The sequence below is a fragment of the Lytechinus variegatus genome, chromosome 7 (genome assembly GCF_018143015.1).
Source record: "Lytechinus variegatus isolate NC3 chromosome 7, Lvar_3.0, whole genome shotgun sequence".
Lineage (NCBI taxonomy): Eukaryota > Metazoa > Echinodermata > Echinoidea > Temnopleuroida > Toxopneustidae > Lytechinus > Lytechinus variegatus.
This window is the reverse complement of record NC_054746.1, coordinates 4,057,878-4,070,884: the sequence shown is the minus strand read 5'-3', so window position 1 is coordinate 4,070,884 and position 13,007 is coordinate 4,057,878. Positions and strand designations below refer to the sequence as shown.

Sequence of the window (13,007 nt, the reverse complement as noted above, 5' to 3'; positions counted from 1 at the left end):
CACTCGCAACGCCAGCCCCCAAACATTAGAAAGCTACTAGTAAGCAGCGAACTGCCCAAGCCTTCGCCCCCAAAAGGCAACAAAAGATGTGGCAAGCCACGATGCCAAGTGTGCACTCACTTAACTACCGACAGCACAGTAAAAATGTCTCAGTCCCTTACTGTCCACCCCCCTAACCACACATGTGACGCACAGAATGTCTTATATGGCATAATGTGTACCAAATGCCCGGGGGTCTCTTACATTGGTGAAACTAGCACCAAATTTCGCACTAGATTCAATAACCACAAAAGCTCCATCACCAAAAACAAAAAGGACTTTCCTGTGGCCGACCACTTCAACCTCCCTAATCACTCTGTCAAAGATATCAAAGTCTGCATCTTCGGCGGAGGATACAGATCGGCAGAGGAACGGAAATGGGCTGAGCTGAGACATATTGTCAAAAGCCGCACGTTTGAAAGCGGCCTCAACAAAGATCTGTCTTGGCTCAACCCATTCACATTCTATAGATAACCATTATCTTTCTCCTCTTTGCCTTAATTTCCTTAATTCAGCTTTCATGTTTATTATGATCTCTCTATGCAATGTGCAGCGTGCGCGATCTCAGCTAGACACTCTTATTATTACGAAATCTTTTCATTGTTACAAAACTTAAATCATATTCTTTTATTATTACGTATATTACGTAACTTACGTCATTAATGATATTTTACCAAAAAGCGCGCAATATACATTAATAACAGCATTTTGCGCACCTAGCAGCAGTTACCCTAGTCCCGCTGAGATCGCGCACGCTTTAATAAAAACAACTGTCATTCAAACTTGTCACAATTCACGAATCTTCCCTGAAGAAGGTAGAGGTCTACCAAAAATTTGGAGAGTGAATAAAAGAACTTAATTGTTGGCATTACAAAAACTGCATTACTCGTGAATTTGTTTCGCATTCCTGATATATATATATATATACTGCTTCCATGGGCATCCAATTTTCCTAATATTTTTACATAAAACAAAGTATTTTGCATTTATTTTACAGTATGATACATCATTTGTATAATGTCTCATTTTTATACTTTGTAATGTTCGTATATTCTTGATTTTGCATGTTTTTTTAATGGAAAATAAATGAAATCAATTCAATTATCAAAAATATGTAAATAAATGAATGAATAGATAAATGATGATGATGATGGTTAGTGAATGAAATCATCAACTTACTTTGGAGGTTTCTCTACCATCCTGTATGTTTTGAATCGAGCCATCTCTTGTTGAATACCAGCTAGTAGGTTTGGTAGATCTCTATTGCTCAGTTTCCTAGTTGTACTCTGTATCCATTCTAATAGCTCACTTACCAATCTCTCATATTCATCTTGAAGATTATCTATCTCCTTGATTTGACTGATAATCTATACATGAGATAAAACAATAAAAATATGGAAATAACAATAATAATAATAATAAAACATTGCTTATATAGCACATATAACGACGATATAATCATGTCTCTATGCGCTTTAGAAAGAATAGAAAGAATGAAGAAAGAAAAGCCTGTTCACAAAGGAGCAAATATATAATCAATTAATAGGTACATGTTTATCTTGTTTTACGAAAGGGAACTTCAAAAGGGATTTAACCCTAAAAAGACGGGGGGGGGGGGGGGGGGGGGGGGGCTGATTCAGCGATTTGATATAGCAGACATTAAAAACAGCTATTGAATAATTATTCACAAAAGAAAAGATAAAATACTGTGTCCAGTCACCCAAAATGGCCTTTGACCAAGATCATGTGACCTAAGAAATGTGCAAACAATCATTCATACTTGATTACCCTCATGTCTATGTTTCATGAACTAGATCCATAAAATTCTAAGTTATGATGCCAATTCAACAAATACCCTTAACATGGCCAAAGTTCATTGACCTTAAAAGACCTTTGATCTTCGTCATGTGACCTGAAACACACAGGATGTTCAGGGATACATGGTTGCTCTTATGTCCAAGTTTCATGAAATAAATCTACAAACTTTTAAAGTTATGCCAAATCCACAAATACCCCCCAAATTACCAAAGTTTGTTGAACCTAAATGACCTCTGACCTTTTTCATGTGACTTAAAACTTGCACACGATCTTCAGGGATACTTGGTTTCTCTTATGTCCAAGTTTCATAACTAGATCCACAAAATTTCAAAGTCATGATGACAACTCCACAAATACCCCCAACATGGTCAAAGTTCATTGACCCTAAATGACCTCTGACCTATGGTCAGGTGACCTGAAACTCAGGCAGGACTTGGTATTACTTATGTCCAAGTTTCATGAACTAAGTCCATATACTTTCTAAGCTGTGACATTTCAAAAACTTAACCTTGGTAAAGATTTCGATACTGATTCCCTCAACATGGTCTAAGTTCATTGACCCTAAATGACATTTGACCTTGGTCATGTGACCTGAAACTCAAGCAATATGTTCAGTAGTACTTGATTACCCTTATGTCGAAGTTTTATGAACTAGGTGCCTACAGTCTCACTTAGCTATGCAGGCGAGACAAAAATTATTGAGCTTTTAAACATTAGACTTGACCTGGAGCTCAAAGTGTCTTGTTCAGGATGTAAAAAACCTATAACTTGTTTTCCTTCAAATGTGAAATGGTATACCTTTGCAATTCTTTTGCCACCTGTTTTCTCTGTCTTCATTTTAGCAAAATAGTGATAATAAGCAGCAACGTACGTCATCACGGATTTCTCATCAGGTCTCTCGACATCTATATCTGTGAAAATATAAATAGTTTCAATACAAAATCTTGGTGCAGTAATTGTTATGACACTGCAGAAAACTCTAGAATGAATGGGAATATTACTACATTTCAAATCTTACACAACTATTAAATAAATGACAAGTGATTCATATGGTAAAGGAATTTTCCAACATGTTTACAAGTATCTTTAAATTGCAAAGTTTCCATAGTGTAAACAATGAGGTTTCAATACGAACAGCATTGCTCCTCAACAACAAAATTGAAAATTGAACCATCTGCGTACACGTCAACTCTGGGGTTGCATCAGTCCTTCAATTTTTATGACTTTTCTCTGTGAAGTAGAATTGTGCTGAAAATGCCAACATGAAACCTTTTCACGTCCTGAAAATCAGAATGATTTATTCGTAAGATAGAAACACTTAACATTCAATGGGACACAGATATTGATTGACCATCGATGAAGAAGCAGCCATTGTCCAACATGAAAGCTCCAATATTTAGTGTCTGCTTTTTACAAATGCACACATACTTTTCGAGAAGGCTTAGTACGACTGTATCATACATACAGGGAGCTTGCATGAAACATTCCCCCCCCCCGGTTAAAAGTAATTTAGCTAACAATTCTTTTGCTTGTCAACTTTTTGAGGGGGCTAATGACCGTCTTACTGTTGATAACTTTATTTTTTGTGAATAAGGACAATGGTGACCCATTCTATCTCCTTTATCTCCATGGTCAAATATTTTTGATGACAAGAACAATTTTTTTTTTGCCTAAGTGAGCCCCCCCCCCCTCGAGAAAAAGGGCCTGTATGATTACCTTCGGCATCAAGCAGTCGTGCTATACCAAGCCTCTCATGAGCCAACTTAAAAGCATTGTTGAGATTGTCTATATTGCTCTGATGTTTCAATACTTCAAAGTTCAAAAGCTCTGGCCTGTAGGTAAAAAGAAAATAGAAAAAGTTTACATTATTAAAAACTGGTAAAGAATTCTTACACAAGTGGAATGCCTCTGGCCGTCTCACCTGCATCCCGCGGTTCAATATAGCAGCAGTGCTGACTTTGAATACTACTCTAACTCGCATAAGATGTTCAGTGATACATGGTTACTCTTATGTCCACTTTTTATGAACTAGACCAATAAACTTACAGAGATATGATGGTTATTCAACAAAAAACCCCAACATGGCCAAAGTTCATTGACCTTACATGACCTTTGACCTTGATCACGTGACCTGAAACTCGAACAGGATGTTCAGTGATACCTGATTACTCCCATGTACAAGTTTCATGAATCAGATCCATAAACTTTCAAAGTTATGATGGTAATTCAACAGATACACCCAATTCAGCCAAAGTTCATTGACCTTTGACCTTGGTCATGTGACCTCAAACGCGCACAGGATGTTCAGTGATACCTGATTACTCTAATGTCCAAGTTTAACGAACTAGACCAATAAACTTTCAAAGTTATGATGGTAATTCAACAGATACCCCCGATTCGGCAAAGTTCATTGACCCTAAATGACCTTTGACCTTAATCATGAGACCTGAAACTTGCACAAAATGTTCAGTGATGCTTGAATGCTATTATATCCAAGTTTCATGAATCAGATCCATAAACTTTCAAAGTTATGATGGGAATTCAACAGATATCCCCAATTCGGCCAAAGTTCATTGACCCTAAATGACCTTTGACCTTGGTCATGTGACGTGAAACTCATGCAGGATGTTCAGTGATACTTGATTAACCTTATGTCCAAGTTTCATGAACTGGGTCCATATATTTTCTAAGTTATGATGACATTTCAAAAACTTAACCTCAGGTTAAGATTTCGATGTTGATTCCTCCAACATGGTCTAAGTTCATTGACCCTAAATGACCTTTGACCTTGGTCATGTGACGTGAAACTCATGCAGGATGTTCAGTGATACTTGATTAACCTTATGTCCAAGTTTCATGAACTAGGTCCATATATTTTCTAAGTTATGATGACATTTCAAAAACTTAACCTCAGGTTAAGATTTCGATGTTGATTCCTCCAACATGGTCTAAGTTCATTGACCCTAAATGACCTTTGACCTTGGTCATGTGACATGAAACTCTAATAGGATGTTCAGTAATACTTGATTAACCTTATGGCCAAGTTTCATTAACTAGGTCCATATACTTTCGAAGTTATCACATCATTTCAAAAACTTAACCTCAGGTTAAGATTTGATGTTGACGCCGTCGCCGTCGGAAAAGCAGCGCCTAAAAATGACAGCAAATACTACAGTGGAGAGTAATAATTTTTCTACATGAACACTCCCATGTGAAAGTATTTTTTAAAATAGTCACGTCCAAGTATCGTCAAGAGACTCAAAATGTGAAAGTATCCTCAAAATATTGTTTGTATGTGCAGTCCCTAATATAATCCGGCCTTTGCTTCATTCACATGACTCCTGTACATTTTAACATCACGTTTCTGCTACTCCTCCTTAGTCCCATCCACATCTTCTGTAGTTCTGCTCGCTCGCTCGACCGTTCAAAGTTAACCTTGCACAAATTCAGAAATCACCACCAGTGTTTGACAGTTTAGTGACCTTTATTCAGCTTTAACGGCTGTGCATCAAGTTCCAAAATAACCATCAAATCGAACGAAGAACAATGAGAAGTGGAATAATATCAAGCATAAATGCCTATTTAGAAGAAGGTTTTGAATCATACGTCTTCTCCGAATCCCATTCACATTGACTACACGAATCCCATAACTTTCGTCCAATAGTAAACTCTCGCGTTGCCTAAATTCAGTTTGCCCCTCATTAGTTTGATTGGCACTAACAATATGAAAGTACCCTCAAAAAGACAACTCAATTAGGTATCCTTCACATGATGGTATCCTCAAAAAGACTCATAAAACCATTTATTATTGCTCAACACAAAGGATCCTCTGAGGGATACCTAATGGTTTTAGGGGTTAAGCACTAGGTTCTTCAAAATTAAAGTCAATGAGACATATGGAGAGCAATAATGGCACAGTAGGTAGAACCTAGCTGGACAATCTAAATACCAGTGCCCGCCACACAGAAACGTTGTTAGCCTAACAAAGCACGAACAGTAAGCCCTGTCACATCTTTCGAATTGTGAAGTCAACATTATTTATTTCAATGTGTAAGTAATGTATCGTTGCAACATTTGCCATCACTGCCACATACATGTAACTGGTTGTAACAGGGCCTCTGTTAGCGTATTGTTAGCGCTAGCAATGTTTCTGTGCGGTCGGTACAGATTTGCTAGCTAGTTCAGACCAGTAAATGATTTATGAATGTGTACTTTACCTGTGAGCATGAAGCAGTGCATTGAAGGCTAAACCAGATCGCCAGCTGCTAGTGAAGTTATGCACATCCACTCCAGGATAACTAAATCAAAGAAAAAAAACAGTATAACAATAATAATCTGGTATTTCTTATGTACCCAAGACATACATTGCAAATATTTAAGCACTTACAGATTTATCATTACCCCTGTCATCGGATTCAATAAGTCATTCTCACACACAATGTATGCACATCCTCCACTCCCTGAGGAGTATTTTAGCTAATCGCCATTGAAACACACAATACTGGACAAACTAAAATGACTTTCACATTGACTTTTTTTTGTAGAATTTTCTTAATTTCTTGTGTTTTAATCCTTGGACCCCGTGGAAGAACAGTACTGTCTATAGGCAGAGCTGAACTGGGTGTCCCTCCGATTTCACTATTTCTCATGTCTATTTGATATTGTTGTTTCTTTGTATATATCTGTTCTTACTTGCTATTTTTTTTATATATCTTGCTTTTATATGTTCCTTTGTACACTTATGTTTTTATTGTGAATTTTGGTAAATAAATAAATACAAATACACATTGTACCCATTTAGAATCTGGGTGGAGTGTGGCAATGTGTGGATTAATGCTTTGCCTAGGGATGCTAGGATGCAGCTGGATTTGAACACATGGCCCTCTGCTAACATGGAGAGAGGCAGAACCAGTACAGTACGCCACAGCTCCTTCAAACTCAAACAAGTCAAAAGCAATATGGTAGGGATGCAAACTTCAATTTATTAGAAAGATATTTATCATACCCCTCTCACCCATCCATTTACTACCACCATCAACAAATTCACCAAGTGTCAAACTGTGATACCAAGTATGAATCAACATTAGAAGCGTGTATTGTATACTAGCAAAATCATAAAATTGATCCATTAAAATAAATTGTTAATTTTCAATCGTCGCTGGGTGAGAGAACCTAGCTACAATTAAACATTAACCAAATGGAATGGTCATGTCTACCCTCTGGCAAGGCATAATAGCTGGATTCATATACATGTAGAACACTTGCAAATCCATTTGAAGGTATGTGCCCCCTCTCCCTCTTTTGAGGACATTTCTATTTTGGCTTATCTAAAAATTCTAAACAAGAAAATACCTCTGCTTGTAGTAAAATTGATTTTAACAAATTATTTTTACCGGTAATTGTCAGAAAATGTTTGCCCACTTTTTTGTAATTCCTGGATCTAAACCTGATATTTAGGGCTAGAATTTGGACAGGTTGTCACTTGCAAGGTTACAGTTGACTCAGCCTAAGTCAACTTCCTATATGAAAATAATCGATTTCGTAACAGTCTGTTGGACCAGAGAATGCAAATAGAATTAACCCGAGTAGAGAAGATTTCTGTAGCCCTATCTGATTCAGATTTATTTGAATCTATCCATTTGAACAAAACATTGATTTTCCTCAAACTTTGGGATCAACCCTTTGACGCTATTCTGTTTTCAAAATGATTAAACAATGATCTTAGCCAATATGATATTTACCCCGCTGTCTTTCTTTGACACCATAGCAACAACGCCTCCTTTGCAGATTTTGTTTCAGTTGATCCATCATCCTATTGGAAAAAAGACACAATTTAGAAATTAAGATATTCAGATATTCAAAATTTATTGTCATGCTCAAAATAAAAAGAAATTACATTGGGATAAAAATCATATTCCGGCTGTTGGTACATTTATACAAAGAACCATATATAACATATGATAAATAATTACAAAAATAATGGCATTAGATAATATTAAAAGGAAAAGGTTCTGCTTTGTTCAGACAAAAAATAAAGTAATATTGGTTTTTAAAAATGGGCTAAGCATAAGGCTTATCGTGTAAAAATACCAGCACAAAGATTTTAAAGGTATCATATCAAATCAGGAACTGTTTTAAAATACTAGATATGTAAACCAAAGTTTGAAAATGAACGAGGGTCGGTTTCAATGACCACAGTATAGTCTGGATCTGTACTACTGGAATACATGAATTCTGAATGAACCTAGCATGACCTATGTACTATGTACTATGTTATTACCCTGAAAGTACAGTGTAGCTGTAGCTATAAATACTTTGTGCATAGGAACAACAAAAGGCAGTCAATGCAGCTAAAAGACTTTTCAAATTTGAGAAAAATGAGCATAACCTAAATACATCTGAGACAGCTTTCAAAAATCCGGCTAATAAATTGGTCACCCTGGTAACAAGTTTCTTGTAAAAGTAGCAGAAAAAAAAGAAAAATATTGGTGAAAGTTTGAGGAAAATCAATCAAAGAATAAGAAAGTTATTGGAATTATTTGTGACATCATATACATGCACATGTATGAACAGCTTTCTCATATATCATATAGAATAAAATGCATAAATTTCAAAGTTTTAATGGCTCGTGGGACTAATTTTCATTTCTTGGAGAAGAGAGTGTGAAAATGACTTGCATAATGATATACTGACGACCAATACAAACTATTATCAATTTTCTGAGAAAAAAGCATTTCATTGATTTTTCACCATATGTGTGGGAAAGCTGCTCACATACGACAAATAAAAAAATTCTAATAATTTCTTTATTCTTTGATAGATCTTCCTAAAACCTTCACCAATATTTTTTGTCATTCTTTTCTGCTATTTTAACAATAAACTTTTTGTCAGGGTGAACTTTCTCTTTAGACTATTAGTGCTGTAGTTACATGTCTTAACAACCAACATCAAATTGGCATTCATTTTATAAATGTACAATGTATTTTCCTTTAAAACAATATAAAATAGAGATTCTTACTTCAACCTGAATGTCTTGAATCTGAAATCTAAGAATGACAGTCCAGATTAATCCTAAGATCAGTCGAGTGTTTCCATCGGCAATGTCTTCTGCACCAATGCTCTCTAGACGTACTTTCTGTTATCAAATAATTATTTAAATTATATATTTGTTATCATATATTCACACAGGTACGGTCGGCTGGTGCTAGGAAAAGGCCTGAAATAAGGACCTACTGCCATGCACCCCGAGGAACTCCCGGGCCCCATCTTACAAAGAGTTACGATTGATCCAATCAATTGTAACTCCATGGAAATCCATCAGTGTCAAAAATATTTCTACAGGAAATTTGCAAAATGTCCTTTGTAAACAATGGAGATCACATCAAATTGTCAAGAAATCAATGAATTTATGGATATACATATCTAGAATTTTATGCATTTTTAATAGGTTGACTTTGCTGGCTTTCCATAGTTGCAATTGATTGAATCAATCACAACTCTTTGTAAGACGGGGCCCAGGTGCCTGTCTGTATGAGACTGTGAAGATAATTGCTTTTAGGGTATAAAGTCACCCATGTAGTACCTAAAATCTGTTGAAGGCTATCCTGCTTTGGATTTCAGTGTAATTTGTATAAGTTATGTATATTATTTGAGTTTGAGAAATCTGGTGATTACTTGAGTGACCATGTCACCACTAGTACTGATCTAAATGTAGGTTCCATGTAGGGGAGGAACAACGCACATGCAAGTATTGATGAGAGAGAGCAACAGGAACAAACCATCCACAATTACCAAAATGATCAAAATTACTAAAATTGAAATTGGCTTGTCAATCCACATCCCGTTATAATGCAGAAACAGATCAATACTTTATGAATATCATGTAACTCTTGAATAAATTTATACAACAGTAATAAAAAAATATGACATACAGTATGATATCAATGGTACATGTACATACATGTGTAACCCCCCAAATCATAACAAATTTATGATATTAACTACCTTGATTTACATGATTTTATCATAATTTTACATCATACGTCAATGTGTGTTATCCAATATAGATAAAAATAATCATCTTAAAATCATGCAATCAACAATCTTTACTACTGGTGGAAAAAGACTTCTCCAGTAGCAATTTCTAATGTAAAATCATACATTACAGCCACTTTGTAGCTCTAAGGACTTCAAAAAGGCAATGTCAACATCTTTGTGTACATTACAACACATGTTCTAACTAGACCTGATCAATAGAGTTAATAGTAGCCTACAATGAAACTGACTGTGTAATAAGTCTTTGTCTTTTATGCAGATAATAATCAATCTCGATATTTGCACGGCAAATAACTCCGCTCACACATTACAACACATGTTCCTAAAAGACCTAATCAACAGTAGTAAAACTTGCATGCGCGATTCAATATATAGCAGCAGTGCTGACTTTGAAAACAATTAACATGAATAATTCTTCACACACACAAAAAAAAAAACATTCATAGGATAATGAAATACTACATTTATTGACCATAAATGACCTTTGACCTTGATCATGTGACCTATGACTTGTGCAATATGATCGATGATATTCAATTACCCCTATGTCCATGTTTCATAAACTAGATCCATAAATGTTAATAACAATAATAATAATAACAGGCATTTATATAGCGCCATCTATCTAGAAATATTCTATTCCGAGGCACGTTGTTATTATTATTACCCCGGCTTTAGCTTGAGCTGCCTTTCAGCGCTCATGCATTCAAGGAATTAAGGAATCTTGCTGAAGGAAATTACGTCATGGCTGGGATTCGAACCCACGACCCTCTGTTTCAAAGTCAGAAGACTTATCCACTGGGCCACAACGCTCCGCACATGTTAATTTAAATGTTAGTTTAAATGTTAGGTATTGCAACAAATAATCCAACATGGTGAAAGTTCACTGACAGTAAATGACCTTTCACATTTTTTCATGTGACCTGAGTCACCTGTGATACTTGATTACTCTTATGTCCAAGTTTCAAGAACGAGATCCATACACTTTCAAAGTCATAATGACATACAGGTGTATACATAATATTCATTAATACTTGGTTACCATTATGTAAAAGTTTCATGAAATAGGTCTATACATTTTTAAAGTTATGGTGATATTTCAAAAACTCAACCTTGTTTACAATTCCAATATTGACGACGCCCCCGCTGCCGCCGTTGGAAAAGTCGCGCCTATAGTCTCGCTCTACTATGCAAGTGAGACAATAAAACTAGCTTCAATAACTCTCTGCATTTCATGCAATTCAATAATCTCAATATTTGCATAGAAAATCACTCCTGTCACTCCAAAGTACAGATTCCTACATGTACATGGCAAAGGTCTCGCAAAATAATTTCCAACCCTAGTCACCAAATTAATATACAATGATGTGTTAGTGGCTACCACACAATTTTATTCACTTGGATGTAGAATGGAAAAAAATTAATCACTTAAGCAATAAGGGAAAGCTAATCATCTGCTGGTGCGAACTTTAATTTCATAAGTTTAAACCTGTACTGTCACTTATACATGTACATGTAGTGACTTTTCTTCATGTTTTAGAATTTCAAAACAAACATGTAAATCTAAACAATAAATAGGACATACATATAGATCTACATGTGCATGGTATTCTTGTGCCACAAAGATAAATTTGAGCAGGTAGGCAGAAAAAAATGTACTCATCTAAAGTTCTGTTTTACAACAGACTGAATCAAACAATGCACATTACATGTAATATTTACATGTTCTTTGTGAGTTATTTAACGTTGAACAATCCAACACAATAATAGAAAAGACTACAATGTAAACAAGGTAAAATACATCACTGAATAAGGACTCTTCGCATAATTCAAAAAATATTATTCATATTTCTCCACATTCCCTTTTGACCTTAATTTGAATGTGGCGATTGAGCACAACTTAATTCCACTAAATTGTGAATTGAGACAAAACAATTTACCTATAATCAGGTTATATTCACAAAGACCTAATCAACTTTTCCCCATGTATCTTACTGTGTTCACCATTTAAGAGAAGCAATTAAAACAAGTGGAATGCCTCTGGCCATCTCACCTGCATCACACAATTCAACATAGCAGCAATGCTGACTTTGAAAACTACTATAACTTGCACAAGATGTTCAGTGATACTTGGTTACTCTTATTTCCACGTTTTATGAACTAGACCAATACACTTACAGAGATAGAATGGTAATTCAACAAATACCCCCAATGTGGCCAAAATTCATTGACCTCACATGACCTTTGACCTTGATCATGTGACCTGAAACTTGCACAGGATATTCAGTGATACTTGATTACTCTTATGTCCAAGTTTCAAAAGTCAGATCAATAAACTTGCAAAGTTATGATGGTAATTCAACAGATACCCCCATTATGGCCAAAGTTCATTGACCTTTGACCTTGGTCATGTGACCTAAAATGCACACAGGATGTTCAGTGATACTTGATTACTCTTATGTCCAAGTTTTATGAACTAGACCAACATACTTTCAAAGTTATGATGGTAATTCAACAAATACCCCCAATTCGGCCAAAGTTCATTGACCCTAAATGACCTTTGACCTTGATCATGTGACCTGAAACTTGCACAGGATGTTCAGTGATACTTAATTACTATTATGTCCAAGTTTCATGAATCAGATCCACAAACTTAAAAGTTTTGATTGTAATTCAACAGATACCCCCAAATCGGCCAAAGTTCATTGACCCTAAATGACCTTTGACCTTGGTCATGTGACGTGAAACTCATGCAGGATGTTCAGTAATACTTGATTAACCTTATGGCCAAGTTTCATGAACTAGGTCCATATACTTTCTAAGTTATGATGTTATTTCAAAACCTTATCCTTAGGTTAAGATTTGACGCCGCCGCCATCGCCGTCGGAAAAGCGGCGCCTATACTAGTCTCACTCTGCTATGCAGGTGAGACAAAAAAGGAGTGTTTCATACCTAAAGCCATACATAAGTGCTAACATGCACATGACTTTTAACACAATCTCATGTACGTGGTAGCACGCATCTCATGAGTGTGACCTAACCAAATCAGTATTGTTTTGTACCACACACAATAAAGTTCTCCAATGTTTAGTCAG

General features: G+C 35.7%; 1 protein-coding gene across 1 annotated transcript in view; it reads right to left on the bottom strand.

Annotated features, from left to right (window-relative positions):
* The window catches only part of LOC121418243 (spectrin beta chain, non-erythrocytic 5-like), a 110,146-nt gene that overhangs the window by 90,948 nt on the left and 6,191 nt on the right, over positions 1 to 13,007 (bottom strand). The window contains exons 4-9 of the mRNA XM_041611997.1: positions 8,876 to 8,992; positions 7,599 to 7,669; positions 6,075 to 6,155; positions 3,574 to 3,689; positions 2,656 to 2,768; positions 1,219 to 1,406 (exon numbers count right to left, since the gene is read on the bottom strand). Coding sequence (XP_041467931.1) covers positions 1,219 to 1,406; positions 2,656 to 2,768; positions 3,574 to 3,689; positions 6,075 to 6,155; positions 7,599 to 7,669; positions 8,876 to 8,992 — 686 coding nt within the window. The remainder of the gene's footprint in view (positions 1 to 1,218; positions 1,407 to 2,655; positions 2,769 to 3,573; positions 3,690 to 6,074; positions 6,156 to 7,598; positions 7,670 to 8,875; positions 8,993 to 13,007) is intronic.